General features: G+C 52.0%; 1 protein-coding gene, 19 non-coding genes and 3 pseudogenes across 20 annotated transcripts; 10 read left to right on the plus strand and 13 right to left on the minus strand.

Annotated features, from left to right (window-relative positions):
- Positions 1-172: 172 nt before the first annotated feature.
- Positions 173-352, minus strand: LOC146273854 (U2 spliceosomal RNA; annotated as a pseudogene).
- Positions 353-7,170: 6,818 nt separating this feature from the next.
- Positions 7,171-7,277, plus strand: LOC146273855 (U6 spliceosomal RNA). Its single transcript, XR_014766833.1, has one exon. It is a non-coding gene; the product is annotated as a U6 spliceosomal RNA (small nuclear RNA).
- Positions 7,278-8,239: 962 nt separating this feature from the next.
- Positions 8,240-8,419, minus strand: LOC146273856 (U2 spliceosomal RNA; annotated as a pseudogene).
- Positions 8,420-8,681: 262 nt separating this feature from the next.
- On the minus strand, positions 8,682-9,947 carry LOC146273857 (uncharacterized). Its single transcript, XM_084706098.1, has one exon. The coding sequence runs from the start codon at positions 9,846-9,848 to the stop codon at positions 8,943-8,945; it is 906 nt and encodes a 301-aa protein (XP_084562224.1). The 5' UTR covers positions 9,849-9,947; the 3' UTR covers positions 8,682-8,942.
- A 1,964-nt stretch (positions 9,948-11,911) lies between these two features.
- Positions 11,912-12,139, minus strand: LOC146273858 (U2 spliceosomal RNA; annotated as a pseudogene).
- A 273-nt stretch (positions 12,140-12,412) lies between these two features.
- Positions 12,413-12,519, plus strand: LOC146273859 (U6 spliceosomal RNA). The gene has a single exon (XR_014766834.1). It is a non-coding gene; the product is annotated as a U6 spliceosomal RNA (small nuclear RNA).
- A 930-nt stretch (positions 12,520-13,449) lies between these two features.
- Positions 13,450-13,646, minus strand: LOC146273860 (U2 spliceosomal RNA). The gene has a single exon (XR_014766988.1). It is a non-coding gene; the product is annotated as a U2 spliceosomal RNA (small nuclear RNA).
- Positions 13,647-13,915: 269 nt separating this feature from the next.
- On the plus strand, positions 13,916-14,022 carry LOC146273861 (U6 spliceosomal RNA). The gene has a single exon (XR_014766835.1). It is a non-coding gene; the product is annotated as a U6 spliceosomal RNA (small nuclear RNA).
- A 962-nt stretch (positions 14,023-14,984) lies between these two features.
- Positions 14,985-15,181, minus strand: LOC146273862 (U2 spliceosomal RNA). The gene has a single exon (XR_014766989.1). It is a non-coding gene; the product is annotated as a U2 spliceosomal RNA (small nuclear RNA).
- A 269-nt stretch (positions 15,182-15,450) lies between these two features.
- On the plus strand, positions 15,451-15,557 carry LOC146273863 (U6 spliceosomal RNA). The gene has a single exon (XR_014766836.1). It is a non-coding gene; the product is annotated as a U6 spliceosomal RNA (small nuclear RNA).
- A 1,034-nt stretch (positions 15,558-16,591) lies between these two features.
- LOC146273864 (U2 spliceosomal RNA) lies at positions 16,592-16,788 on the minus strand. Its single transcript, XR_014766990.1, has one exon. It is a non-coding gene; the product is annotated as a U2 spliceosomal RNA (small nuclear RNA).
- Positions 16,789-17,057: 269 nt separating this feature from the next.
- Positions 17,058-17,164, plus strand: LOC146273865 (U6 spliceosomal RNA). The gene has a single exon (XR_014766837.1). It is a non-coding gene; the product is annotated as a U6 spliceosomal RNA (small nuclear RNA).
- A 919-nt stretch (positions 17,165-18,083) lies between these two features.
- LOC146273866 (U2 spliceosomal RNA) lies at positions 18,084-18,280 on the minus strand. Its single transcript, XR_014766991.1, has one exon. It is a non-coding gene; the product is annotated as a U2 spliceosomal RNA (small nuclear RNA).
- Positions 18,281-18,549: 269 nt separating this feature from the next.
- On the plus strand, positions 18,550-18,656 carry LOC146273867 (U6 spliceosomal RNA). Its single transcript, XR_014766838.1, has one exon. It is a non-coding gene; the product is annotated as a U6 spliceosomal RNA (small nuclear RNA).
- A 962-nt stretch (positions 18,657-19,618) lies between these two features.
- LOC146273868 (U2 spliceosomal RNA) lies at positions 19,619-19,815 on the minus strand. The gene has a single exon (XR_014766992.1). It is a non-coding gene; the product is annotated as a U2 spliceosomal RNA (small nuclear RNA).
- Positions 19,816-20,084: 269 nt separating this feature from the next.
- Positions 20,085-20,191, plus strand: LOC146273869 (U6 spliceosomal RNA). Its single transcript, XR_014766840.1, has one exon. It is a non-coding gene; the product is annotated as a U6 spliceosomal RNA (small nuclear RNA).
- Positions 20,192-21,105: 914 nt separating this feature from the next.
- LOC146273870 (U2 spliceosomal RNA) lies at positions 21,106-21,302 on the minus strand. The gene has a single exon (XR_014766993.1). It is a non-coding gene; the product is annotated as a U2 spliceosomal RNA (small nuclear RNA).
- Positions 21,303-21,570: 268 nt separating this feature from the next.
- Positions 21,571-21,677, plus strand: LOC146273871 (U6 spliceosomal RNA). Its single transcript, XR_014766841.1, has one exon. It is a non-coding gene; the product is annotated as a U6 spliceosomal RNA (small nuclear RNA).
- A 931-nt stretch (positions 21,678-22,608) lies between these two features.
- On the minus strand, positions 22,609-22,805 carry LOC146273872 (U2 spliceosomal RNA). Its single transcript, XR_014766994.1, has one exon. It is a non-coding gene; the product is annotated as a U2 spliceosomal RNA (small nuclear RNA).
- A 269-nt stretch (positions 22,806-23,074) lies between these two features.
- LOC146273873 (U6 spliceosomal RNA) lies at positions 23,075-23,181 on the plus strand. Its single transcript, XR_014766842.1, has one exon. It is a non-coding gene; the product is annotated as a U6 spliceosomal RNA (small nuclear RNA).
- A 984-nt stretch (positions 23,182-24,165) lies between these two features.
- On the minus strand, positions 24,166-24,362 carry LOC146273874 (U2 spliceosomal RNA). Its single transcript, XR_014766995.1, has one exon. It is a non-coding gene; the product is annotated as a U2 spliceosomal RNA (small nuclear RNA).
- A 1,292-nt stretch (positions 24,363-25,654) lies between these two features.
- On the minus strand, positions 25,655-25,851 carry LOC146273875 (U2 spliceosomal RNA). Its single transcript, XR_014766996.1, has one exon. It is a non-coding gene; the product is annotated as a U2 spliceosomal RNA (small nuclear RNA).
- A 269-nt stretch (positions 25,852-26,120) lies between these two features.
- On the plus strand, positions 26,121-26,227 carry LOC146273876 (U6 spliceosomal RNA). Its single transcript, XR_014766843.1, has one exon. It is a non-coding gene; the product is annotated as a U6 spliceosomal RNA (small nuclear RNA).
- The last annotated feature ends 651 nt before the right edge of the window (positions 26,228-26,878 follow it).

The following is a 26,878-nucleotide window of genomic DNA, read 5'->3' on the forward strand; positions in this document are numbered from 1 at the left end:
TGGAAAGCCAGGATCACGCCCGGCCATACAATCTGTCTGTCACTCACTCACTCACTCACCCACTCACCCACTCACTCACTCACTCACCCACTCACCCACTCACTCACTCACCCACTCACTCACTCACTCACACACTCACTCACCCCACAGGGTTTCCCTTTGACACGCTTAGAAAGAGTGCACCGTTCCCCAGAGAAGCTGCAATACCGGGGCGATGCGTGGAGCGGACGGAGCGAGCCCTCGTTCCGACTCCCCGTTGGCAAAAATCGGCTTAATAAGAACTGGTCCCCCCCGTGGGAGACCTATCAGATATTAAACTGACAAGAACAGAATTGAATTGAGAAAAATTTATTGGTTCTCACCGTTGACAGTTCATAAAAACAATTCATTTCACATGTCTTTTCTTATATTTAAAAGGTACATTATTTACAGGGCATAGGGGGCGCTAAAACACTGGTGTAATTGCTTTAAAAGCACTGAATCGAAATCGTAATTAAAAAGTGCCAGCTAAAACAACAAGGTGATCATAAATAAATACAGCAGTGTTAAAAAGCCATAAAAGAATGTACACTTGGTTAAGACATCTTTAAAGGAATGTTTTACAATGTGTCTTCAAAAATGTGACGTGTGTATGTGACTATGTGTGTGTGTGTGCGTATGTGGCTATGTGTCTTGTGTGGCTGTGTGAGTGTGTGCGTGTGAGTGCGTTTAAAAGTTCTGTTCCTCAATTGTGCAGGACCGGGATGAGCTTGTCTGGCTTGCCTCTACCTGCCCCGCTGAACAAGCCACCGAGTCCTCCCCCTCCGGGGCCCAGCGGAGATCCTCGACCTGGGCAGCCATTCCGGCGCAGCCAGGCCGCTGCCGCCCGGACCACTTCACGTGGAGGGGGGCCCCTTCCGTATGGCGCGTGGGATGTACCACCCGAGGGTCTCTGCAGCCAGTTCCGCCGCTGCCTGGGTGGACATCTCCACGCGCTTCCCCACCAGCAGGTTCCTGGAGGTCCAGAGGGCTTCTTTGAAGCATGTCAGGGTGAGCCAGAGTTGGCGGAATTGTACAGATGTCATGGTCCTCTGGCTCACCCCGTAGAGCACCAGCTGTGCATTAAGGACCTCCCCTGCCGGCAGGCACGGGGTTATCAGGGGCCCCGCCAGGATCCACAGGTCCCGGGCGGCACTGCACTCCCAGAGCAGGTGCCGCACGGTCTCCTCTCCGCCACAAGTCGGCCGCGGGCACCTGGATGTTGTCGCCAGTCTCCGGGAGTGCATGACGGCTCTGACCGGGAGGATCTCATGGGCCACCATCCAGGAGAGGTCTCGGTGCTTGTTCAGCAGGGCAGGGTGGCTCACGTTCCGCCAGACCGTGGCCGACTCACCCAGGGCGAGTCGGCGCACTCGGCTCACTTCCTCCCGTTCCTGCACAAGAGAGAGAACAGAGCGGTGTTTGGTTAAAACGGTGAGTGGTTCTTTCTCTAAAATGTGTGTCTTTAAAAACGTCTTAATAAAAAGGTAGGCCGGGGGGAGGTTAAAAGACACTGGCGTCCTCAGGTCTTTCGGGATCCACTGCAGGTGCCTGAGGTAGGACCCCATCCAGAATCTGGTCAGGGCCGCGGTCTTGTGGTTTCCGGATGGGGTCGTCGCCAGTGCCAGGTGGAGTGCGGTGTACCGGCTACCGAAGAACACTTTAAAATCCGGGAGTCCCTTCCCTCCGTTTCGTGGGGCTCTCTTAACCACTTCTCTTTTCACACGCTCCCACTTGGACCCCCAGATGAAATAAAACACCATCCTGTCAAGGGCTAAAAGAATGGGTCTGGGGGGGATAAAAACAGAACAGATCAATAAGAACAAGGGTAAAATCACTGCTTTAATGATTAAAACCTTGCCCTCAATTGTCAGTCGTCTGAGTCCCCAGAACGTCAGTCTCCGTCGGGTTTTTGTCAGTAAGCCCTCCCAGTTTCCGCTCCCTCCCCCCTCCCGGTCGAAATGTACCCCGAGGATGCGGAGGTCGGTCTGGGTCGTCGTCATGGGAAGCCTAGTCATGTCTGTCCCACCCCACGGTCCGAAAAGTCTCCCCTCTGTCTTGTCCCTGTTAAGCTTGGCACCCGAGGCGAGGCCAAACCAGTCAGTCCGGTCCAGGGTCCTGTCTACAGATAAAAGGTCAGTGCATAAAACGTTGATGTCGTCCATGTATAAAATGCACTTGGCAGTCAGTCCCCCAGTCCCCGGGATCCCCAACCCACAAATGAGTTGGTCCCTTCTCAAGACCTGCGCCAGCGGCTCTATGCAGCAGACATAGAGTAAGGGGGATAAGGGACACCCCTGACGGACGCCGCAGTTAACTTCCACTGCTTTGGATAAGAACCCGTTAACAAGGATTTTGCTGGTAATGTCCCCATACAGCAGTCCCACCCAAGCTAGGAATCTCCCCGGAAAACCCGCTTTTTGCAGTACCTTGAAAAGGTACTGGTGCGAGACCCGATCAAAAGCTTTCTCAAAATCTAAATTTAGGACTACTAGCCGAATGTTTCTGTCTCTCGCAAAACAGATGGCGTCTCTGATCAGTACCAGGCTGTCCGTGATCCTCCTTCCCGGGATGGCGCAGGCTTGATCCGGGTGGATCAAGTCCCCTAAAACACAAGACATACGAGAGGTTAAAATCTTGCTAAAAAGTTTACAATCAACGTTTAAAAGAGTGATAGGTCGCCAGTTCTTTAGGTCCGTTTTGTCATTCTTCTTGAATAAAAGGGATACAATGCCCATTCTAAAACTGTCAGGTAGTCGGTCGAGTCGTTCAAAGTCCTTAAAAACAGTCAACAGGTCGTGTCTTAAAATATCCCAAAAGGTCAGATAAAATTCCAGGGGGAGCCCGTCCTCGCCTGGGGATTTCCCTTTTTTAAAACATCTGATGTTTTCGTCCATTTCTAAAAGGGTAAAATCCTGGGATAAAAGCACGGTGTTTACAACTGTTTTGTCTAAAAAGCTTAAAACCTCGTCCATGACGTGATTAAAAACTTCTTTCTTTTCAAACAACTCATCATAAAATTCCTCCACCACCTTCGTAATCTGTTGTGTGTCAGTTTTTAAAATCCCATTTTTATCTTTGACGCCCGTTAAAACATTGCTCCTGCTGATTATTTTCTTAAAAAAGTACCTGGTACATTTTTCTCCTTCCTCCAGGTCTCTCTCTTTGCTTCTTAAAATCACTCCTCTGCTCACCTCTTCCGCCATTAAAACCATTTCTTTTTTCACCTCTCTTATTTCATTGTTAAAATCCAACCCTTCCTGTGTAAGTTTAAAATACCTTTCCAACCTTCTCTGCAGTCCCACCATGCGTCTCTCTGTTTTCTTTCTTTTTTCCCTCCCTTTCCGTTTAAAAAAAGTCTGTGTCCTGTGTTTTACCATTTCCCACCACTGTGCTCGTGTTTCAAACATGTCCTGAAGGGTCTGCCAGTCCCTGAACCGCTCCCTGTATGACCCTGTTATCACTTCGTCCTCCAACAGGGAGCAGTTCAGTTTCCACAGACCCTTCCCTACCGTCACACCCGAGGTTAGTGAAAGGGTGCACGTGAGCATACAGTGGTCCGAAAAGAATACCGGGGTTAATCTAGCATCGGTTGGGGGGGCGTCCCGGGTCAGTACGTAGTCAATGCGAGAGGCTCTGGTACCATCGCCACTGGACCAGGTGAAGCCCTCCTCTCTGGGATGCAGGGATCTAAAACAGTCAACTAATTTAAAATCCCTACAAAGTCCGTGTAATAAAACCGACGATCTGTCTACTTTAAAAAGCTCTCCGGCTCCTTTCCTATCTTTCCTTGATAAAACACAGTTAAAATCCCCTCCCACCACTAGGGGATCCCTCCCTAGCAGGTGGGACTGCAGGTCATCTAAAAGGTCGCACCTCTCATTCTTGCTGCTAAAACCATACACATTTATCAGTTTAAAATCCTTCCCTAAAAAGTTCAAATTCAGTAAAAGCATACGTCCGTTGTGTAAAACTGTGCTCCCCTTCACCAAGATGTGTGCATTTTTGATTAAAACCGCCACTCCATCGTTCTTGTTGTTGTTTGATCCGCTCCATACTGAGGGTCCGTGGCTCCACTTGCTCTCCCACTGTTGGTAAAAGGTTTTAAAAGGCAGTCCACACTCTTGGATTAAAACAATATCTGTCTGTACAGTACTTAAAAAGGTTAAAATGGACTGGGCTCTAAAACCTGACTTAATGGATCTTACATTAAGAGTGGTGATTGTGAGTGCCATAAAAAGGATGAAGGGGGTTAAAGGGGACGTGCGCATTACTAAAACCAGGGAAGTGGGTTGGGTCTAAAAGGGGTGATCAATAAAACCAATAAAACAATAAAAGCAGAGGGTAATAATCAACAGTTGAAACAAGCACTAAAACCGGACCTACGAAATGTCGACACTCTCTTGCTCGCTCTTGGTTCTCTTTTTGTGGGGGAGGCCCGAGCTCTCCTTGGGGGACGATGTGACCAGGTTTACATTTAAAAAAGACTTTTGGTTCGGAGAGCTAGAAGGAAATACCCTGGAAGAGGAATCTGACTCTTCAGAGCTCACTTCGGGCCTCCCCCTCTTCCCGGCGTGATCGATGTCAAAGGACAGATCTTTGTGTCTTTCTACCGCCGGGAGCTGGCCACATGGCATTAAAACCTCGCTTTCGCCACTTTCGGCCGAGTCACGGGAGTCAGAGGAGGAGGAGGCGCTGGCGGCCTCTCCTGGGCTCTCCCCCTCCTCCTCTTCGCGCTCTTCCTGCCTCCCGTGCTCGGCCTCCTGGTTTAAAATGTTTAAAATCGGGACCGTTCTCTGTGCCATTTCCTCCTCCTGCACCTCTTTCACCGCTCTTTCTCTCTCCTTTTCCGCTCTTTTGCCCTCCGCCAGCTTCACCATCATTTCTCTCACCGCCTCCTCCTCCGCCCTTTCCGACTCCTTCTCCGCTTCCTTTCCCTCTCTTCTCTGGCTGGTCCCGCCTGCTCCACGGACGCCCTGACCGTCCGGAGCTTGTTAGCGAAGGACTGAGGGCAGTCTCTGAACAGGTGGGAGAGCTCGCCACATAGGTTGCAAGCCCTCCCATTTGGGCACTCCGCGAAGGCGTGCCCCAACTCCCGACATTTCCCGCACACAATTTCCTGGCACGCCTCCGCGAGGTGCCCATGCTTCATACACTTTCTGCACAACTTTGGCTGTCCCTGGTAGTGTACGAAGCCCCTGTTCTCCCCCAACACGATCATTGAGGGTAACTGCCTCAGTCCTTCAAAACCTGTAGAATCTGGAACCTGCTGGATGGGTACTCGCCAAGACCCATTCCAAATACCGTCCAGATCCCTTACTCTAACTGGAGCCCCTTTAACTGTGCAGTACCGTCTCAACCAAACACAGATATCTTCAGGGTTCACAGTCTCGTTAAACATTCTGACAATCACCACTTTTAGTGTGTTGTCAGTCAGTTTCTCCAAAACAAAGGAGCAGGTAATTTTCTCTCTGCTGTTCTCATATCTGGTCCAAAATTCTTTCAATGCATTGGCAGAGCTAAAACTGACATCGAAACCCTGCCCGGAGGGCAAGGCTAAGATGCAATTAAGCTCCGCCGGAGAGAACTTCAAAACCTTCTGCAGCAGGTTCCTGGAGAAGTCCAACCTGGACATCTCCAGTTTCTTCCCACCACCATCCAGTTTAAACATGAAACGGACACTGTTGTGCCTCCTCATGCCGGCACGGGCGGCCGACATTCTGGAGGCACAACAACAACAACAACAATTAGACTAGGGAATGGGGGTGACACAGCAAGAGGTAACAAGAGGGTGGGGGGGGGGCGCCAACACAAGAGGAGAGGGGAAGACAAACTGGTTGGGGGGAGGGATGGGGGGAGGGGGGGTTGGGGGGAAGGGGGGGACTTACAAAACAAGTGGGGGGTTACAAACAACAACTGGACAATACAAAAACTACCACCAACACCTAAATAAAATTCTCAAAGGGGGATTAAGGGACTGGCCGGGGAAAATGAAACCAAAACACTTAACAAGACTGAGGACAAAAAATAAAACTAAGGTAACAATTAAACTAACCACAAGATGGAGACAAACACACTGACAGTACACGGAAAAACACTGACACCAATCGACAGGACACACCTGCCACCAATCAGAGATTGGTGGCTAGGCTACACCAAACAACACTAAAACCACAGACTATGAACAATTTACACTTAACAACACTTATAGGCCCCTAAGAAAAGGGGGGGGGGAGGGTAGGGAGAAAACTAGACAACACTTACTACACTTGGACACACAATAAAACAGCCACAAGATGGAGACTCAACTGACAACGGAAAAAAACAAACACTGACAACACTCAACTGGACACACCTGCCACCAATCAGGCAATTGGTGGCTAGGCTACACCAAACACCACAATAACCACAAAAACTAACAAACTAACAACAAAACCACACTTAAGACAACTAAGTAGGCCCTAAAAAAAAAAGGGGGGGGACACACACAAGAGGAACAACTAACAAACAATAGCAACAACAGGCTAATACAAAAAACACAGAACACAGCACAAAAACCACAAAACAAGCACAAGACAAGGCCCACAGAGGGACCGGAAAAGTACTGGCCTTGGAGGCACTCACCTGGCCCAGCACTGGGCTGGGCCAGTGGAAGAATGGAAAATTCCGGTGAGTGACTCCTCCTCCAGCACTGGCTCCGGCACCCGACTGCAGACCTGTGAACAAAACAGAGACAAAATCTGGGTCAGTGAAAAATGCAAAACAACACAAAAACAACTCAAATGATAGGATAACCAACTGAAAAGGGTAACGCCCACCGGCCAGTCGATCGCTCTCTGCACCAATTAAACTCAAGATCTGAGCCAAAAGGCCGAGAAGCGATGACCCCCATTGATCCACGCTACCCGCGCACGGCCCCTCAGTGCCCTTGCGCTGCGCCACGGTAACGACGAGACTAGACTGGACTAGACTGGACTACGGGGGTAGGGGTTTGCAGTAGGGATAGGGGCAGAGAGAGGGAGGGAGGGAGGGGCAGAGGGGATGGCCAGGGGGAAGGGGGGGACCGGCCCTCCCTCGCGCTTCAACCCCGCCCCGAGACGACTCGACCAGTGACGTGCCGTATATATAGGGGTCGGTGCAGCTGCTTGTCTTGTGCTCGCTACGGCAGCACATCTAATAAAATTGGATCGATACAGAGAAGATTAGCATGGCCCCTGCGAAAGGATGACACGCAAATCCGTGAAGCGTTCCGAATTTTGCCGAATCATCCCACCTACTAGGGTTAGGGCTAGGGTTACACCTTGACAAAAGTGGTAGGGCTAGGGTTACACCTTGACAAAAGTGGTCCTCGTTGTTTCACCCACAACAACGGATGCATTTTGGCAGCTGTGAACTCGGGTTGACCAAGCTCCTGGCAGGCAGGCAGGCAGGCAGGCAGGCAGGCAGGCAGGCAGGCAGGCAGGCAGGCAGGCAGGCAGGCAGGCAGGCAGGCAGGCAGGCAGGCAGGCAGGCAGGCACTCGCTTTTGGTGTGGTTCCTAGATGACATACGTGTTATTACATGTTATGACGACCAGATCGGCCTGTAAGTAAGTCAGTCAGTCAGTGAAAAAACTTGTTTTACTTTTTTTTTTTTTTTTTTTTTTTTTTTTAAGTAAAAGGGAGGGAAAACGGCGGGCCAAACGAAAAGGGCTTCGCCTCGCCGGGGGGGGTAAATAGTGGCCAAACAACTGAAAATTGATTCCCCTACGGTCCCCTACGGTTTAAAGGAAGATGGGGAACTCAACAGTGTATTCACATGAACCACCAAACGAGGCCAATAGCAATGGAATTACACTTAGTTCTTTGACTCTATGGGTTCAATCAGAGCAAGAACGCGCTCACCGGTTGGTAGGTGAGTAGGTAAGTAAGTAAGTAAGTACGTTCAAATGACATGACATTGCAAATGAATGAAATCGACTACTTCAAGGCAGGCAGCAAACGTGTTACAAAAGGAAGGTGCACTTGCACTCCCTCTTACCTACTCTATCATGATTATTGTCAACCAGAGATGGAAAGCCAGGATCACGCCCGGCCATACAATCTGTCTGTCACTCACTCACTCACTCACCCACTCACCCACTCACTCACTCACTCACCCACTCACCCACTCACTCACTCACCCACTCACTCACTCACTCACACACTCACTCACCCCACAGGGTTTCCCTTTGACACGCTTAGAAAGAGTGCACCGTTCCCCAGAGAAGCTGCAATACCGGGGCGATGCGTGGAGCGGACGGAGCGAGCCCTCGTTCCGACTCCCCGTTGGCAAAAATCGGCTTAATAAGAACTGGTCCCCCCCGTGGGAGACCTATCAGATATTAAACTGACAAGAACAGAATTGAATTGAGAAAAATTTATTGGTTCTCACCGTTGACAGTTCATAAAAACAATTCATTTCACATGTCTTTTCTTATATTTAAAAGGTACATTATTTACAGGGCATAGGGGGCGCTAAAACACTGGTGTAATTGCTTTAAAAGCACTGAATCGAAATCGTAATTAAAAAGTGCCAGCTAAAACAACAAGGTGATCATAAATAAATACAGCAGTGTTAAAAAGCCATAAAAGAATGTACACTTGGTTAAGACATCTTTAAAGGAATGTTTTACAATGTGTCTTCAAAAATGTGACGTGTGTATGTGACTATGTGTGTGTGTGTGCGTATGTGGCTATGTGTCTTGTGTGGCTGTGTGAGTGTGTGCGTGTGAGTGCGTTTAAAAGTTCTGTTCCTCAATTGTGCAGGACCGGGATGAGCTTGTCTGGCTTGCCTCTACCTGCCCCGCTGAACAAGCCACCGAGTCCTCCCCCTCCGGGGCCCAGCGGAGATCCTCGACCTGGGCAGCCATTCCGGCGCAGCCAGGCCGCTGCCGCCCGGACCACTTCACGTGGAGGGGGGCCCCTTCCGTATGGCGCGTGGGATGTACCACCCGAGGGTCTCTGCAGCCAGTTCCGCCGCTGCCTGGGTGGACATCTCCACGCGCTTCCCCACCAGCAGGTTCCTGGAGGTCCAGAGGGCTTCTTTGAAGCATGTCAGGGTGAGCCAGAGTTGGCGGAATTGTACAGATGTCATGGTCCTCTGGCTCACCCCGTAGAGCACCAGCTGTGCATTAAGGACCTCCCCTGCCGGCAGGCACGGGGTTATCAGGGGCCCCGCCAGGATCCACAGGTCCCGGGCGGCACTGCACTCCCAGAGCAGGTGCCGCACGGTCTCCTCTCCGCCACAAGTCGGCCGCGGGCACCTGGATGTTGTCGCCAGTCTCCGGGAGTGCATGACGGCTCTGACCGGGAGGATCTCATGGGCCACCATCCAGGAGAGGTCTCGGTGCTTGTTCAGCAGGGCAGGGTGGCTCACGTTCCGCCAGACCGTGGCCGACTCACCCAGGGCGAGTCGGCGCACTCGGCTCACTTCCTCCCGTTCCTGCACAAGAGAGAGAACAGAGCGGTGTTTGGTTAAAACGGTGAGTGGTTCTTTCTCTAAAATGTGTGTCTTTAAAAACGTCTTAATAAAAAGGTAGGCCGGGGGGAGGTTAAAAGACACTGGCGTCCTCAGGTCTTTCGGGATCCACTGCAGGTGCCTGAGGTAGGACCCCATCCAGAATCTGGTCAGGGCCGCGGTCTTGTGGTTTCCGGATGGGGTCGTCGCCAGTGCCAGGTGGAGTGCGGTGTACCGGCTACCGAAGAACACTTTAAAATCCGGGAGTCCCTTCCCTCCGTTTCGTGGGGCTCTCTTAACCACTTCTCTTTTCACACGCTCCCACTTGGACCCCCAGATGAAATAAAACACCATCCTGTCAAGGGCTAAAAGAATGGGTCTGGGGGGGATAAAAACAGAACAGATCAATAAGAACAAGGGTAAAATCACTGCTTTAATGATTAAAACCTTGCCCTCAATTGTCAGTCGTCTGAGTCCCCAGAACGTCAGTCTCCGTCGGGTTTTTGTCAGTAAGCCCTCCCAGTTTCCGCTCCCTCCCCCCTCCCGGTCGAAATGTACCCCGAGGATGCGGAGGTCGGTCTGGGTCGTCGTCATGGGAAGCCTAGTCATGTCTGTCCCACCCCACGGTCCGAAAAGTCTCCCCTCTGTCTTGTCCCTGTTAAGCTTGGCACCCGAGGCGAGGCCAAACCAGTCAGTCCGGTCCAGGGTCCTGTCTACAGATAAAAGGTCAGTGCATAAAACGTTGATGTCGTCCATGTATAAAATGCACTTGGCAGTCAGTCCCCCAGTCCCCGGGATCCCCAACCCACAAATGAGTTGGTCCCTTCTCAAGACCTGCGCCAGCGGCTCTATGCAGCAGACATAGAGTAAGGGGGATAAGGGACACCCCTGACGGACGCCGCAGTTAACTTCCACTGCTTTGGATAAGAACCCGTTAACAAGGATTTTGCTGGTAATGTCCCCATACAGCAGTCCCACCCAAGCTAGGAATCTCCCCGGAAAACCCGCTTTTTGCAGTACCTTGAAAAGGTACTGGTGCGAGACCCGATCAAAAGCTTTCTCAAAATCTAAATTTAGGACTACTAGCCGAATGTTTCTGTCTCTCGCAAAACAGATGGCGTCTCTGATCAGTACCAGGCTGTCCGTGATCCTCCTTCCCGGGATGGCGCAGGCTTGATCCGGGTGGATCAAGTCCCCTAAAACACAAGACATACGAGAGGTTAAAATCTTGCTAAAAAGTTTACAATCAACGTTTAAAAGAGTGATAGGTCGCCAGTTCTTTAGGTCCGTTTTGTCATTCTTCTTGAATAAAAGGGATACAATGCCCATTCTAAAACTGTCAGGTAGTCGGTCGAGTCGTTCAAAGTCCTTAAAAACAGTCAACAGGTCGTGTCTTAAAATATCCCAAAAGGTCAGATAAAATTCCAGGGGGAGCCCGTCCTCGCCTGGGGATTTCCCTTTTTTAAAACATCTGATGTTTTCGTCCATTTCTAAAAGGGTAAAATCCTGGGATAAAAGCACGGTGTTTACAACTGTTTTGTCTAAAAAGCTTAAAACCTCGTCCATGACGTGATTAAAAACTTCTTTCTTTTCAAACAACTCATCATAAAATTCCTCCACCACCTTCGTAATCTGTTGTGTGTCAGTTTTTAAAATCCCATTTTTATCTTTGATGCCCGTTAAAACATTGCTCCTGCTGATTATTTTCTTAAAAAAGTACCTGGTACATTTTTCTCCTTCCTCCAGGTCTCTCTCTTTGCTTCTTAAAATCACTCCTCTGCTCACCTCTTCCGCCATTAAAACCATTTCTTTTTTCACCTCTCTTATTTCATTGTTAAAATCCAACCCTTCCTGTGTAAGTTTAAAATACCTTTCCAACCTTCTCTGCAGTCCCACCATGCGTCTCTCTGTTTTCTTTCTTTTTTCCCTCCCTTTCCGTTTAAAAAAAGTCTGTGTCCTGTGTTTTACCATTTCCCACCACTGTGCTCGTGTTTCAAACATGTCCTGAAGGGTCTGCCAGTCCCTGAACCGCTCCCTGTATGACCCTGTTATCACTTCGTCCTCCAACAGGGAGCAGTTCAGTTTCCACAGACCCTTCCCTACCGTCACACCCGAGGTTAGTGAAAGGGTGCACGTGAGCATACAGTGGTCCGAAAAGAATACCGGGGTTAATCTAGCATCGGTTGGGGGGGCGTCCCGGGTCAGTACGTAGTCAATGCGAGAGGCTCTGGTACCATCGCCACTGGACCAGGTGAAGCCCTCCTCTCTGGGATGCAGGGATCTAAAACAGTCAACTAATTTAAAATCCCTACAAAGTCCGTGTAATAAAACCGACGATCTGTCTACTTTAAAAAGCTCTCCGGCTCCTTTCCTATCTTTCCTTGATAAAACACAGTTAAAATCCCCTCCCACCACTAGGGGATCCCTCCCTAGCAGGTGGGACTGCAGGTCATCTAAAAGGTCGCACCTCTCATTCTTGCTGCTAAAACCATACACATTTATCAGTTTAAAATCCTTCCCTAAAAAGTTCAAATTCAGTAAAAGCATACGTCCGTTGTGTAAAACTGTGCTCCCCTTCACCAAGATGTGTGCACTGACAAGAACAGAAACTACACTTGATCTGAGCCAAAAGGCCGAGAAGCGATGACCCCCATTGATCCACGCTACCCGCGCACGGCCCCTCAGTGCCCTTGCGCTGCGCCACGGTAACGACGAGACTAGACTGGACTAGACTGGACTACGGGGGTAGGGGTTTGCAGTAGGGATAGGGGCAGAGAGAGGGAGGGAGGGAGGGAGGGGCAGAGGGGATGGCCAGGGGGAAGGGGGGGACCGGCCCTCCCTCGCGCTTCAACCCCGCCCCGAGACGACTCGACCAGTGACGTGCCGTATATATAGGGGTCGGTGCAGCTGCCTGTCTTGTGCTCGCTACGGCAGCACATCTAATAAAATTGGATCGATACAGAGAAGATTAGCATGGCCCCTGCGAAAGGATGACACGCAAATCCGTGAAGCGTTCCGAATTTTGCCGAATCATCCCACCTACTAGGGTTAGGGCTAGGGTTACACCTTGACAAAAGTGGTAGGGCTAGGGTTACACCTTGACAAAAGTGGTCCTCGTTGTTTCACCCACAACAACGGATGCATTTTGGCAGCTGTGAACTCGGGTTGACCAAGCTCCTGGCAGGCAGGCAGGCAGGCAGGCAGGCAGGCAGGCAGGCAGGCAGGCAGGCAGGCAGGCAGGCAGGCAGGCAGGCAGGCAGGCAGGCAGGCAGGCAGGCAGGCAGGCAGGCAGGCACTCGCTTTTGGTGTGGTTCCTAGATGACATACGTGTTATTACATGTTATGACGACCAGATCGGCCTGTAAGTAAGTCAGTCAGTCAGTGAAAAAACTTGTTTTACTTTTTTTTTTTTTTTCAAGTAAAAGGGAGGGAAAACGGCGGGCCAAACGAAAAGGGCTTCGCCTCGCCGGGGGGGGTAAATAGTGGCCAAACAACTGAAAATTGATTCCCCTACGGTCCCCTACGGTTTAAAGGAAGATGGGGAACTCAACAGTGTATTCACATGAACCACCAAACGAGGCCAATAGCAATGGAATTACACTTAGTTCTTTGACTCTATGGGTTCAATCAGAGCAAGAACGCGCTCACCGGTTGGTAGGTGAGTAGGTAAGTAAGTAAGTAAGTACGTTCAAATGACATGACATTGCAAATGAATGAAATCGACTACTTCAAGGCAGGCAGCAAACGTGTTACAAAAGGAAGGTGCACTTGCACTCCCTCTTACCTACTCTATCATGATTATTGTCAACCAGAGATGGAAAGCCAGGATCACGCCCGGCCATACAATCTGTCTGTCACTCACTCACTCACCCACTCACCCACTCACTCACTCACTCACTCACTCACTCACTCACACACTCACTCACCCCACAGGGTTTCCCTTTGACACGCTTAGAAAGAGTGCACCGTTCCCCAGAGAAGCTGCAATACCGGGGCGATGCGTGGAGCGGACGGAGCGAGCCCTCGTTCCGACTCCCCGTTGGCAAAAATCGGCTTAATAAGAACTGGTCCCCCCCGTGGGAGACCTATCAGATATTAAACTGACAAGAACAGAAACTACACTTGATCTGAGCCAAAAGGCCGAGAAGCGATGACCCCCATTGATCCACGCTACCCGCGCACGGCCCCTCAGTGCCCTTGCGCTGCGCCACGGTAACGACGAGACTAGACTGGACTAGACTGGACTACGGGGGTAGGGGTTTGCAGTAGGGATAGGGGCAGAGAGAGGGAGGGAGGGAGGGGCAGAGGGGATGGCCAGGGGGAAGGGGGGGACCGGCCCTCCCTCGCGCTTCAACCCCGCCCCGAGACGACTCGACCAGTGACGTGCCGTATATATAGGGGTCGGTGCAGCTGCCTGTCTTGTGCTCGCTACGGCAGCACATCTAATAAAATTGGATCGATACAGAGAAGATTAGCATGGCCCCTGCGAAAGGATGACACGCAAATCCGTGAAGCGTTCCGAATTTTGCCGAATCATCCCACCTACTAGGGTTAGGGCTAGGGTTACACCTTGACAAAAGTGGTAGGGCTAGGGTTACACCTTGACAAAAGTGGTCCTCGTTGTTTCACCCACAACAACGGATGCATTTTGGCAGCTGTGAACTCGGGTTGACCAAGCTCCTGGCAGGCAGGCAGGCAGGCAGGCAGGCAGGCAGGCAGGCAGGCAGGCAGGCAGGCAGGCAGGCAGGCAGGCAGGCAGGCAGGCAGGCAGGCAGGCAGGCAGGCAGGCAGGCAGGCAGGCAGGCAGGCAGGCAGGCAGGCAGGCACTCGCTTTTGGTGTGGTTCCTAGATGACATACGTGTTATTACATGTTATGACGACCAGATCGGCCTGTAAGTAAGTCAGTCAGTCAGTGAAAAAACTTGTTTTACTTTTTTTTTTTTTTTTTTTTTTTCAAGTAAAAGGGAGGGAAAACGGCGGGCCAAACGAAAAGGGCTTCGCCTCGCCGGGGGGGGTAAATAGTGGCCAAACAACTGAAAATTGATTCCCCTACGGTCCCCTACGGTTTAAAGGAAGATGGGGAACTCAACAGTGTATTCACATGAACCACCAAACGAGGCCAATAGCAATGGAATTACACTTAGTTCTTTGACTCTATGGGTTCAATCAGAGCAAGAACGCGCTCACCGGTTGGTAGGTGAGTAGGTAAGTAAGTAAGTAAGTACGTTCAAATGACATGACATTGCAAATGAATGAAATCGACTACTTCAAGGCAGGCAGCAAACGTGTTACAAAAGGAAGGTGCACTTGCACTCCCTCTTACCTACTCTATCATGATTATTGTCAACCAGAGATGGAAAGCCAGGATCACGCCCGGCCATACAATCTGTCTGTCACTCACTCACTCACCCACTCACCCACTCACTCACTCACTCACTCACTCACTCACACACTCACTCACCCCACAGGGTTTCCCTTTGACACGCTTAGAAAGAGTGCACCGTTCCCCAGAGAAGCTGCAATACCGGGGCGATGCGTGGAGCGGACGGAGCGAGCCCTCGTTCCGACTCCCCGTTGGCAAAAATCGGCTTAATAAGAACTGGTCCCCCCCGTGGGAGACCTATCAGATATTAAACTGACAAGAACAGAAACTACACTTGATCTGAGCCAAAAGGCCGAGAAGCGATGACCCCCATTGATCCACGCTACCCGCGCACGGCCCCTCAGTGCCCTTGCGCTGCGCCACGGTAACGACGAGACTAGACTGGACTAGACTGGACTACGGGGGTAGGGGTTTGCAGTAGGGATAGGGGCAGAGAGAGGGAGGGAGGGAGGGGCAGAGGGGATGGCCAGGGGGAAGGGGGGGACCGGCCCTCCCTCGCGCTTCAACCCCGCCCCGAGACGACTCGACCAGTGACGTGCCGTATATATAGGGGTCGGTGCAGCTGCCTGTCTTGTGCTCGCTACGGCAGCACATCTAATAAAATTGGATCGATACAGAGAAGATTAGCATGGCCCCTGCGAAAGGATGACACGCAAATCCGTGAAGCGTTCCGAATTTTGCCGAATCATCCCACCTACTAGGGTTAGGGCTAGGGTTACACCTTGACAAAAGTGGTAGGGCTAGAGTTACACCTTGACAAAAGTGGTCCTCGTTGTTTCACCCACAACAACGGATGCATTTTGGCAGCTGTGAACTCGGGTTGACCAAGCTCCTGGCAGGCAGGCAGGCAGGCAGGCAGGCAGGCAGGCAGGCAGGCAGGCAGGCAGGCAGGCAGGCAGGCAGGCAGGCAGGCAGGCAGGCAGGCAGGCAGGCAGGCAGGCAGGCAGGCAGGCAGGCAGGCAGGCAGGCAGGCAGGCAGGCAGGCAGGCAGGCAGGCAGGCAGGCAGGCAGGCAGGCAGGCACTCGCTTTTGGTGTGGTTCCTAGATGACATACGTGTTATTACATGTTATGACGACCAGATCGGCCTGTAAGTAAGTCAGTCAGTCAGTGAAAAAACTTGTTTTACTTTTTTTTTTTTTTTCAAGTAAAAGGGAGGGAAAACGGCGGGCCAAACGAAAAGGGCTTCGCCTCGCCGGGGGGGGTAAATAGTGGCCAAACAACTGAAAATTGATTCCCCTACGGTCCCCTACGGTTTAAAGGAAGATGGGGAACTCAACAGTGTATTCACATGAACCACCAAACGAGGCCAATAGCAATGGAATTACACTTAGTTCTTTGACTCTATGGGTTCAATCAGAGCAAGAACGCGCTCACCGGTTGGTAGGTGAGTAGGTAAGTAAGTAAGTAAGTACGTTCAAATGACATGACATTGCAAATGAATGAAATCGACTACTTCAAGGCAGGCAGCAAACGTGTTACAAAAGGAAGGTGCACTTGCACTCCCTCTTACCTACTCTATCATGATTATTGTCAACCAGAGATGGAAAGCCAAGATCACGCCCGGCCATACAATCTGTCTGTCACTCACTCACTCACTCACCCACTCACCCACTCACTCACTCACTCACCCACTCACCCACTCACTCACTCACCCACTCACTCACTCACTCACACACTCACTCACCCCACAGGGTTTCCCTTTGACACGCTTAGAAAGAGTGCACCGTTCCCCAGAGAAGCTGCAATACCGGGGCGATGCGTGGAGCGGACGGAGCGAGCCCTCGTTCCGACTCCCCGTTGGCAAAAATCGGCTTAATAAGAACTGGTCCCCCCCGTGGGAGACCTATCAGATATTAAACTGACAAGAACAGAAACTACACTTGATCTGAGCCAAAAGGCCGAGAAGCGATGACCCCCATTGATCCACGCTACCCGCGCACGGCCCCTCAGTGCCCTTGCGCTGCGCCACGGTAACGACGAGACTAGACTGGACTAGACTGGACTACGGGGGTAGGGGTTTGCAGTAGGGATAGGGGCAGAGAGAGGGAGGGAGGGAGGGGCAGAGGGGATGGCCAGGGGGAAGGGGGGGACCGGCCCTCCCTCGCGCTTCAACCCCGCCCCGAGACGACTCGACCAGTGACGTGCCGTATATATAGGGGTCGGTGCAGCTGCCTGTCTTGTGCTCGCTACGGCAGCACATCTAATAAAATTGGATCGATACAGAGAAGATTAGCATGGCCCCTGCGAAAGGATGACACGCAAATCCGTGAAGCGTTCCGAATTTTGCCGAATCATCCCACCTACTAGGGTTAGGGCTAGGGTTACACCTTGACAAAAGTGGTAGGGCTAGGGTTACACCTTGACAAAAGTGGTCCTCGTTGTTTCACCCACAACAACGGATGCATTTTGGCAGCTGTGAACTCGGGTTGACCAAGCTCCTGGCAGGCAGGCAGGCAGGCAGGCAGGCAGGCAGGCAGGCAGGCAGGCAGGCAGGCAGGCAGGCAGGCAGGCAGGCAGGCAGGCAGGCACTCGCTTTTGGTGTGGTTCCTAGATGACATACGTGTTATTACATGTTATGACGACCAGATCGGCCTGTAAGTAAGTCAGTCAGTCAGTGAAAAAACTTGTTTTACTTTTTTTTTTTTTTTTTTTTTTTTCAAGTAAAAGGGAGGGAAAACGGCGGGCCAAACGAAAAGGGCTTCGCCTCACCGGGGGGGGTAAATAGTGGCCAAACAACTGAAAATTGATTCCCCTACGGTCCCCTACGGTTTAAAGGAAGATGGGGAACTCAACAGTGTATTCACATGAACCACCAAACGAGGCCAATAGCAATGGAATTACACTTAGTTCTTTGACTCTATGGGTTCAATCAGAGCAAGAACGCGCTCACCGGTTGGTAGGTGAGTAGGTAAGTAAGTAAGTAAGTACGTTCAAATGACATGACATTGCAAATGAATGAAATCGACTACTTCAAGGCAGGCAGCAAACGTGTTACAAAAGGAAGGTGCACTTGCACTCCCTCTTACCTACTCTATCATGATTATTGTCAACCAGAGATGGAAAGCCAGGATCACGCCCGGCCATACAATCTGTCTGTCACTCACTCACTCACTCACCCACTCACCCACTCACTCACTCACTCACTCACTCACTCACTCACTCACACACTCACTCACCCCACAGGGTTTCCCTTTGACACGCTTAGAAAGAGTGCACCGTTCCCCAGAGAAGCTGCAATACCGGGGCGATGCGTGGAGCGGACGGAGCGAGCCCTCGTTCCGACTCCCCGTTGGCAAAAATCGGCTTAATAAGAACTGGTCCCCCCCGTGGGAGACCTATCAGATATTAAACTGACAAGAACAGAAACTACACTTGATCTGAGCCAAAAGGCCGAGAAGCGATGACCCCCATTGATCCACGCTACCCGCGCACGGCCCCTCAGTGCCCTTGCGCTGCGCCACGGTAACGACGAGACTAGACTGGACTAGACTGGACTACGGGGGTAGGGGTTTGCAGTAGGGATAGGGGCAGAGAGAGGGAGGGAGGGAGGGGCAGAGGGGATGGCCAGGGGGAAGGGGGGGACCGGCCCTCCCTCGCGCTTCAACCCCGCCCCGAGACGACTCGACCAGTGACGTGCCGTATATATAGGGGTCGGTGCAGCTGCCTGTCTTGTGCTCGCTACGGCAGCACATCTAATAAAATTGGATCGATACAGAGAAGATTAGCATGGCCCCTGCGAAAGGATGACACGCAAATCCGTGAAGCGTTCCGAATTTTGCCGAATCATCCCACCTACTAGGGTTAGGGCTAGGGTTACACCTTGACAAAAGTGGTAGGGCTAGGGTTACACCTTGACAAAAGTGGTCCTCGTTGTTTCACCCACAACAACGGATGCATTTTGGCAGCTGTGAACTCGGGTTGACCAAGCTCCTGGCAGGCAGGCAGGCAGGCAGGCAGGCAGGCAGGCAGGCAGGCAGGCAGGCAGGCAGGCAGGCAGGCAGGCAGGCAGGCAGGCAGGCAGGCAGGCAGGCAGGCAGGCAGGCAGGCAGGCAGGCAGGCAGGCAGGCAGGCAGGCAGGCACTCGCTTTTGGTGTGGTTCCTAGATGACATACGTGTTATTACATGTTATGACGACCAGATCGGCCTGTAAGTAAGTCAGTCAGTCAGTGAAAAAACTTGTTTTACTTTTTTTTTTTTTTTCAAGTAAAAGGGAGGGAAAACGGCGGGCCAAACGAAAAGGGCTTCGCCTCGCCGGGGGGGGTAAATAGTGGCCAAACAACTGAAAATTGATTCCCCTACGGTCCCCTACGGTTTAAAGGAAGATGGGGAACTCAACAGTGTATTCACATGAACCACCAAACGAGGCCAATAGCAATGGAATTACACTTAGTTCTTTGACTCTATGGGTTCAATCAGAGCAAGAACGCGCTCACCGGTTGGTAGGTGAGTAGGTAAGTAAGTAAGTAAGTACGTTCAAATGACATGACATTGCAAATGAATGAAATCGACTACTTCAAGGCAGGCAGCAAACGTGTTACAAAAGGAAGGTGCACTTGCACTCCCTCTTACCTACTCTATCATGATTATTGTCAACCAGAGATGGAAAGCCAGGATCACGCCCGGCCATACAATCTGTCTGTCACTCACTCACTCACCCACTCACTCACCCACTCACTCACTCACTCACTCACTCACTCACACACTCACTCACCCCACAGGGTTTCCCTTTGACACGCTTAGAAAGAGTGCACCGTTCCCCAGAGAAGCTGCAATACCGGGGCGATGCGTGGAGCGGACGGAGCGAGCCCTCGTTCCGACTCCCCGTTGGCAAAAATCGGCTTAATAAGAACTGGTCCCCCCCGTGGGAGACCTATCAGATATTAAACTGACAAGAACAGAAACTACACTTGATCTGAGCCAAAAGGCCGAGAAGCGATGACCCCCATTGATCCACGCTACCCGCGCACGGCCCCTCAGTGCCCTTGCGCTGCGCCACGGTAACGACGAGACTAGACTGGACTAGACTGGACTACGGGGGTAGGGGTTTGCAGTAGGGATAGGGGCAGAGAGAGGGAGGGAGGGAGGGGCAGAGGGGATGGCCAGGGGGAAGGGGGGGACCGGCCCTCCCTCGCGCTTCAACCCCGCCCCGAGACGACTCGACCAGTGACGTGCCGTATATATAGGGGTCGGTGCAGCTGCCTGTCTTGTGCTCGCTACGGCAGCACATCTAATAAAATTGGATCGATACAGAGAAGATTAGCATGGCCCCTGCGAAAGGATGACACGCAAATCCGTGAAGCGTTCCGAATTTTGCCGAATCATCCCACCTACTAGGGTTAGGGCTAGGGTTACACCTTGACAAAAGTGGTAGGGCTAGGGTTACACCTTGACAAAAGTGGTCCTCGTTGTTTCACCCACAACAACGGATGCATTTTGGCAGCTGTGAACTCGGGTTGACCAAGCTCCTGGCAGGCAGGCAGGCAGGCAGGCAGGCAGGCAGGCAGGCAGGCAGGCAGGCAGGCAGGCAGGCAGGCAGGCAGGCAGGCAGGCAGGCAGGCAGGCAGGCACTCGCTTTTGGTGTGGTTCCTAGATGACATACGTGTTATTACATGTTATGACGACCAGATCGGCCTGTAAGTAAGTCAGTCAGTCAGTGAAAAAACTTGTTTTACTTTTTTTTTTTTTTTCAAGTAAAAGGGAGGGAAAACGGCGGGCCAAACGAAAAGGGCTTCGCCTCGCCGGGGGGGGTAAATAGTGGCCAAACAACTGAAAATTGATTCCCCTACGGTCCCCTACGGTTTAAAGGAAGATGGGGAACTCAACAGTGTATTCACATGAACCACCAAACGAGGCCAATAGCAATGGAATTACACTTAGTTCTTTGACTCTATGGGTTCAATCAGAGCAAGAACGCGCTCACCGGTTGGTAGGTGAGTAGGTAAGTAAGTAAGTAAGTACGTTCAAATGACATGACATTGCAAATGAATGAAATCGACTACTTCAAGGCAGGCAGCAAACGTGTTACAAAAGGAAGGTGCACTTGCACTCCCTCTTACCTACTCTATCATGATTATTGTCAACCAGAGATGGAAAGCCAGGATCACGCCCGGCCATACAATCTGTCTGTCACTCACTCACTCACTCACCCACTCACCCACTCACTCACTCACTCACTCACTCACTCACACACTCACTCACCCCACAGGGTTTCCCTTTGACACGCTTCGAAAGAGTGCACCGTTCCCCAGAGAAGCTGCAATACCGGGGCGATGCGTGGAGCGGACGGAGCGAGCCCTCGTTCCGACTCCCCGTTGGCAAAAATCGGCTTAATAAGAACTGGTCCCCCCCGTGGGAGACCTATCAGATATTAAACTGACAAGAACAGAAACTACACTTGATCTGAGCCAAAAGGCCGAGAAGCGATGACCCCCATTGATCCACGCTACCCGCGCACGGCCCCTCAGTGCCCTTGCGCTGCGCCACGGTAACGACGAGACTAGACTGGACTAGACTGGACTACGGGGGTAGGGGTTTGCAGTAGGGATAGGGGCAGAGAGAGGGAGGGAGGGAGGGGCAGAGGGGATGGCCAGGGGGAAGGGGGGACCGGCCCTCCCTCGCGCTTCAACCCCGCCCCGAGACGACTCGACCAGTGACGTGCCGTATATATAGGGGTCGGTGCAGCTGCCTGTCTTGTGCTCGCTACGGCAGCACATCTAATAAAATTGGATCGATACAGAGAAGATTAGCATGGCCCCTGCGAAAGGATGACACGCAAATCCGTGAAGCGTTCCGAATTTTGCCGAATCATCCCACCTACTAGGGTTAGGGCTAGGGTTACACCTTGACAAAAGTGGTAGGGCTAGGGTTACACCTTGACAAAAGTGGTCCTCGTTGTTTCACCCACAACAACGGATGCATTTTGGCAGCTGTGAACTCGGGTTGACCAAGCTCCTGGCAGGCAGGCAGGCAGGCAGGCAGGCAGGCAGGCAGGCAGGCAGGCAGGCAGGCAGGCAGGCAGGCAGGCAGGCAGGCAGGCAGGCAGGCAGGCAGGCAGGCAGGCAGGCACTCGCTTTTGGTGTGGTTCCTAGATGACATACGTGTTATTACATGTTATGACGACCAGATCGGCCTGTAAGTAAGTCAGTCAGTCAGTGAAAAAAATTGTTTTACTTTTTTTTTTTTTTTTTTTCAAGTAAAAGGGAGGGAAAACGGCGGGCCAAACGAAAAGGGCTTCGCCTCGCCGGGGGGGGGTAAATAGTGGCCAAACAACTGAAAATTGATTCCCCTACGGTCCCCTACGGTTTAAAGGAAGATGGGGAACTCAACAGTGTATTCACATGAACCACCAAACGAGGCCAATAGCAATGGAATTACACTTAGTTCTTTGACTCTATGGGTTCAATCAGAGCAAGAACGCGCTCACCGGTTGGTAGGTGAGTAGGTAAGTAAGTAAGTAAGTACGTTCAAATGACATGACATTGCAAATGAATGAAATCGACTACTTCAAGGCAGGCAGCAAACGTGTTACAAAAGGAAGGTGCACTTGCACTCCCTCTTACCTACTCTATCATGATTATTGTCAACCAGAGATGGAAAGCCAGGATCACGCCCGGCCATACAATCTGTCTGTCACTCACTCACTCACTCACCCACTCACCCACTCACTCACTCACTCACTCACTCACTCACACACTCACTCACCCCACAGGGTTTCCCTTTGACACGCTTAGAAAGAGTGCACCGTTCCCCAGAGAAGCTGCAATACCGGGGCGATGCGTGGAGCGGACGGAGCGAGCCCTCGTTCCGACTCCCCGTTGGCAAAAATCGGCTTAATAAGAACTGGTCCCCCCCGTGGGAGACCTATCAGATATTAAACTGACAAGAACAGAAACTACACTTGATCTGAGCCAAAAGGCCGAGAAGCGATGACCCCCATTGATCCACGCTACCCGCGCACGGCCCCTCAGTGCCCTTGCGCTGCGCCACGGTAACGACGAGACTAGACTGGACTAGACTGGACTACGGGGGTAGGGGTTTGCAGTAGGGATAGGGGCAGAGAGAGGGAGGGAGGGAGGGGCAGAGGGGATGGCCAGGGGGAAGGGGGGGACCGGCCCTCCCTCGCGCTTCAACCCCGCCCCGAGACGACTCGACCAGTGACGTGCCGTATATATAGGGGTCGGTGCAGCTGCCTGTCTTGTGCTCGCTACGGCAGCACATCTAATAAAATTGGATCGATACAGAGAAGATTAGCATGGCCCCTGCGAAAGGATGACACGCAAATCCGTGAAGCGTTCCGAATTTTGCCGAATCATCCCACCTACTAGGGTTAGGGCTAGGGTTACACCTTGACAAAAGTGGTAGGGCTAGGGTTACACCTTGACAAAAGTGGTCCTCGTTGTTTCACCCACAACAACGGATGCATTTTGGCAGCTGTGAACTCGGGTTGACCAAGCTCCAGGCAGGCAGGCAGGCAGGCAGGCAGGCAGGCAGGCAGGCAGGCAGGCAGGCAGGCAGGCAGGCAGGCAGGCAGGCAGGCAGGCAGGCAGGCAGGCAGGCAGGCAGGCAGGCAGGCAGGCAGGCAGGCAGGCAGGCAGGCAGGCAGGCAGGCAGGCAGGCAGGCACTCGCTTTTGGTGTGGTTCCTAGATGACATACGTGTTATTACATGTTATGACGACCAGATCGGCCTGTAAGTAAGTCAGTCAGTCAGTGAAAAAAATTGTTTTACTTTTTTTTTTTTTTTTTTTTCAAGTAAAAGGGAGGGAAAACGGCGGGCCAAACGAAAAGGGCTTCGCCTCGCCGGGGGGGGGTAAATAGTGGCCAAACAACTGAAAATTGATTCCCCTACGGTCCCCTACGGTTTAAAGGAAGATGGGGAACTCAACAGTGTATTCACATGAACCACCAAACGAGGCCAATAGCAATGGAATTACACTTAGTTCTTTGACTCTATGGGTTCAATCAGAGCAAGAACGCGCTCACCGGTTGGTAGGTGAGTAGGTAAGTAAGTAAGTAAGTACGTTCAAATGACATGACATTGCAAATGAATGAAATCGACTACTTCAAGGCAGGCAGCAAACGTGTTACAAAAGGAAGGTGCACTTGCACTCCCTCTTACCTACTCTATCATGATTATTGTCAACCAGAGATGGAAAGCCAGGATCACGCCCGGCCATACAATCTGTCTGTCACTCACTCACTCACTCACCCACTCACCCACTCACTCACTCACTCACTCACTCACTCACACACTCACTCACCCCACAGGGTTTCCCTTTGACACGCTTAGAAAGAGTGCACCGTTCCCCAGAGAAGCTGCAATACCGGGGCGATGCGTGGAGCGGACGGAGCGAGCCCTCGTTCCGACTCCCCGTTGGCAAAAATCGGCTTAATAAGAACTGGTCCCCCCCGTGGGAGACCTATCAGATATTAAACTGACAAGAACAGAAACTACACTTGATCTGAGCCAAAAGGCCGAGAAGCGATGACCCCCATTGATCCACGCTATCCGCGCACGGCCCCTCAGTGCCCTTGCGCTGCGCCACGGTAACGACGAGACTAGACTGGACTAGACTGGACTACGGGGGTAGGGGTTTGCAGTAGGGATAGGGGCAGAGAGAGGGAGGGAGGGAGGGGCAGAGGGGATGGCCAGGGGGAAGGGGGGGACCCCCTGCGAAAGGATGACACGCAAATCCGTGAAGCGTTCCGAATTTTGCCGAATCATCCCACCTACTAGGGTTAGGGCTAGGGTTACACCTTGACAAAAGTGGTAGGGCTAGGGTTACACCTTGACAAAAGTGGTCCTCGTTGTTTCACCCACAACAACGGATGCATTTTGGCAGCTGTGAACTCGGGTTGACCAAGCTCCAGGCAGGCAGGCAGGCAGGCAGGCAGGCAGGCAGGCAGGCAGGCAGGCAGGCAGGCAGGCAGGCAGGCAGGCAGGCAGGCAGGCAGGCAGGCAGGCAGGCAGGCAGGCAGGCAGGCAGGCAGGCAGGCAGGCAGGCAGGCAGGCAGGCAGGCAGGCAGGCAGGCAGGCAGGCAGGCAGGCAGGCAGGCAGGCAGGCAGGCAGGCAGGCAGGCAGGCAGGCAGGCAGGCAGGCAGGCAGGCAGGCACTCGCTTTTGGTGTGGTTCCTAGATGACATACGTGTTATTACATGTTATGACGACCAGATCGGCCTGTAAGTAAGTCAGTCAGTCAGTGAAAAAAATTGTTTTACTTTTTTTTTTTTTTTTTTTTTTCAAGTAAAAGGGAGGGAAAACGGCGGGCCAAACGAAAAGGGCTTCGCCTCGCCGGGGGGGGGGTAAATAGTGGCCAAACAACTGAAAATTGATTCCCCTACGGTCCCCTACGGTTTAAAGGAAGATGGGGAACTCAACAGTGTATTCACATGAACCACCAAACGAGGCCAATAGCAATGGAATTACACTTAGTTCTTTGACTCTATGGGTTCAATCAGAGCAAGAACGCGCTCACCGGTTGGTAGGTGAGTAGGTAAGTAAGTAAGTAAGTACGTTCAAATGACATGACATTGCAAATGAATGAAATCGACTACTTCAAGGCAGGCAGCAAACGTGTTACAAAAGGAAGGTGCACTTGCACTCCCTCTTACCTACTCTATCATGATTATTGTCAACCAGAGATGGAAAGCCAGGATCACGCCCGGCCATACAATCTGTCTGTCACTCACTCACTCACTCACCCACTCACCCACTCACTCACTCACTCACTCACTCACACACTCACTCACCCCACAGGGTTTCCCTTTGACACGCTTAGAAAGAGTGCACCGTTCCCCAGAGAAGCTGCAATACCGGGGCGATGCGTGGAGCGGACGGAGCGAGCCCTCGTTCCGACTCCCCGTTGGCAAAAATCGGCTTAATAAGAACTGGTCCCCCCCGTGGGAGACCTATCAGATATTAAACTGACAAGAACAGAAACTACACTTGATCTGAGCCAAAAGGCCGAGAAGCGATGACCCCCATTGATCCACGCTATCCGCGCACGGCCCCTCAGTGCCCTTGCGCTGCGCCACGGTAACGACGAGACTAGACTGGACTAGACTGGACTACGGGGGTAGGGGTTTGCAGTAGGGATAGGGGCAGAGAGAGGGAGGGAGGGAGGGGCAGAGGGGATGGCCAGGGGGAAGGGGGGGACCGGCCCTCCCTCGCGCTTCAACCCCGCCCCGAGACGACTCGACCAGTGACGTGCCGTATATATAGGGGTCGGTGCAGCTGCCTGTCTTGTGCTCGCTACGGCAGCACATCTAATAAAATTGGATCGATACAGAGAAGATTAGCATGGCCCCTGCGAAAGGATGACACGCAAATCCGTGAAGCGTTCCGAATTTTGCCGAATCATCCCACCTACTAGGGTTAGGGCTAGGGTTACACCTTGACAAAAGTGGTAGGGCTAGGGTTACACCTTGACAAAAGTGGTCCTCGTTGTTTCACCCACAACAACGGATGCATTTTGGCAGCTGTGAACTCGGGTTGACCAAGCTCCTGGCAGGCAGGCAGGCAGGCAGGCAGGCAGGCAGGCAGGCAGGCAGGCAGGCAGGCAGGCAGGCAGGCAGGCAGGCAGGCAGGCAGGCAGGCAGGCAGGCAGGCAGGCAGGCAGGCAGGCAGGCACTCGCTTTTGGTGTGGTTCCTAGATGACATACGTGTTATTACATGTTATGACGACCAGATCGGCCTGTAAGTAAGTCAGTCAGTCAGTGAAAAAACTTGTTTTACTTTTTTTTTTTTTTTTTTTTTTTTTCAAGTAAAAGGGAGGGAAAACGGCGGGCCAAACGAAAAGGGCTTCGCCTCGCCGGGGGGGGTAAATAGTGGCCAAACAACTGAAAATTGATTCCCCTACGGTCCCCTACGGTTTAAAGGAAGATGGGGAACTCAACAGTGTATTCACATGAACCACCAAACGAGGCCAATAGCAATGGAATTACACTTAGTTCTTTGACTCTATGGGTTCAATCAGAGCAAGAACGCGCTCACCGGTTGGTAG

Source organism: Hypomesus nipponensis, chromosome 9 (genome assembly GCF_054491055.1).
Source record: "Hypomesus nipponensis isolate SF chromosome 9, ASM5449105v1, whole genome shotgun sequence".
NCBI lineage: Eukaryota > Metazoa > Chordata > Actinopteri > Osmeriformes > Osmeridae > Hypomesus > Hypomesus nipponensis.

What these genes read in the sequence shown, in the direction of transcription:
- LOC146273857 (XM_084706098.1), bottom strand. Translation starts at nt 9,848, where the DNA reads ATGGTGTTTTATTTCATCTGGGGGTCCAAGTGGGAGCGTGTGAAAAGA.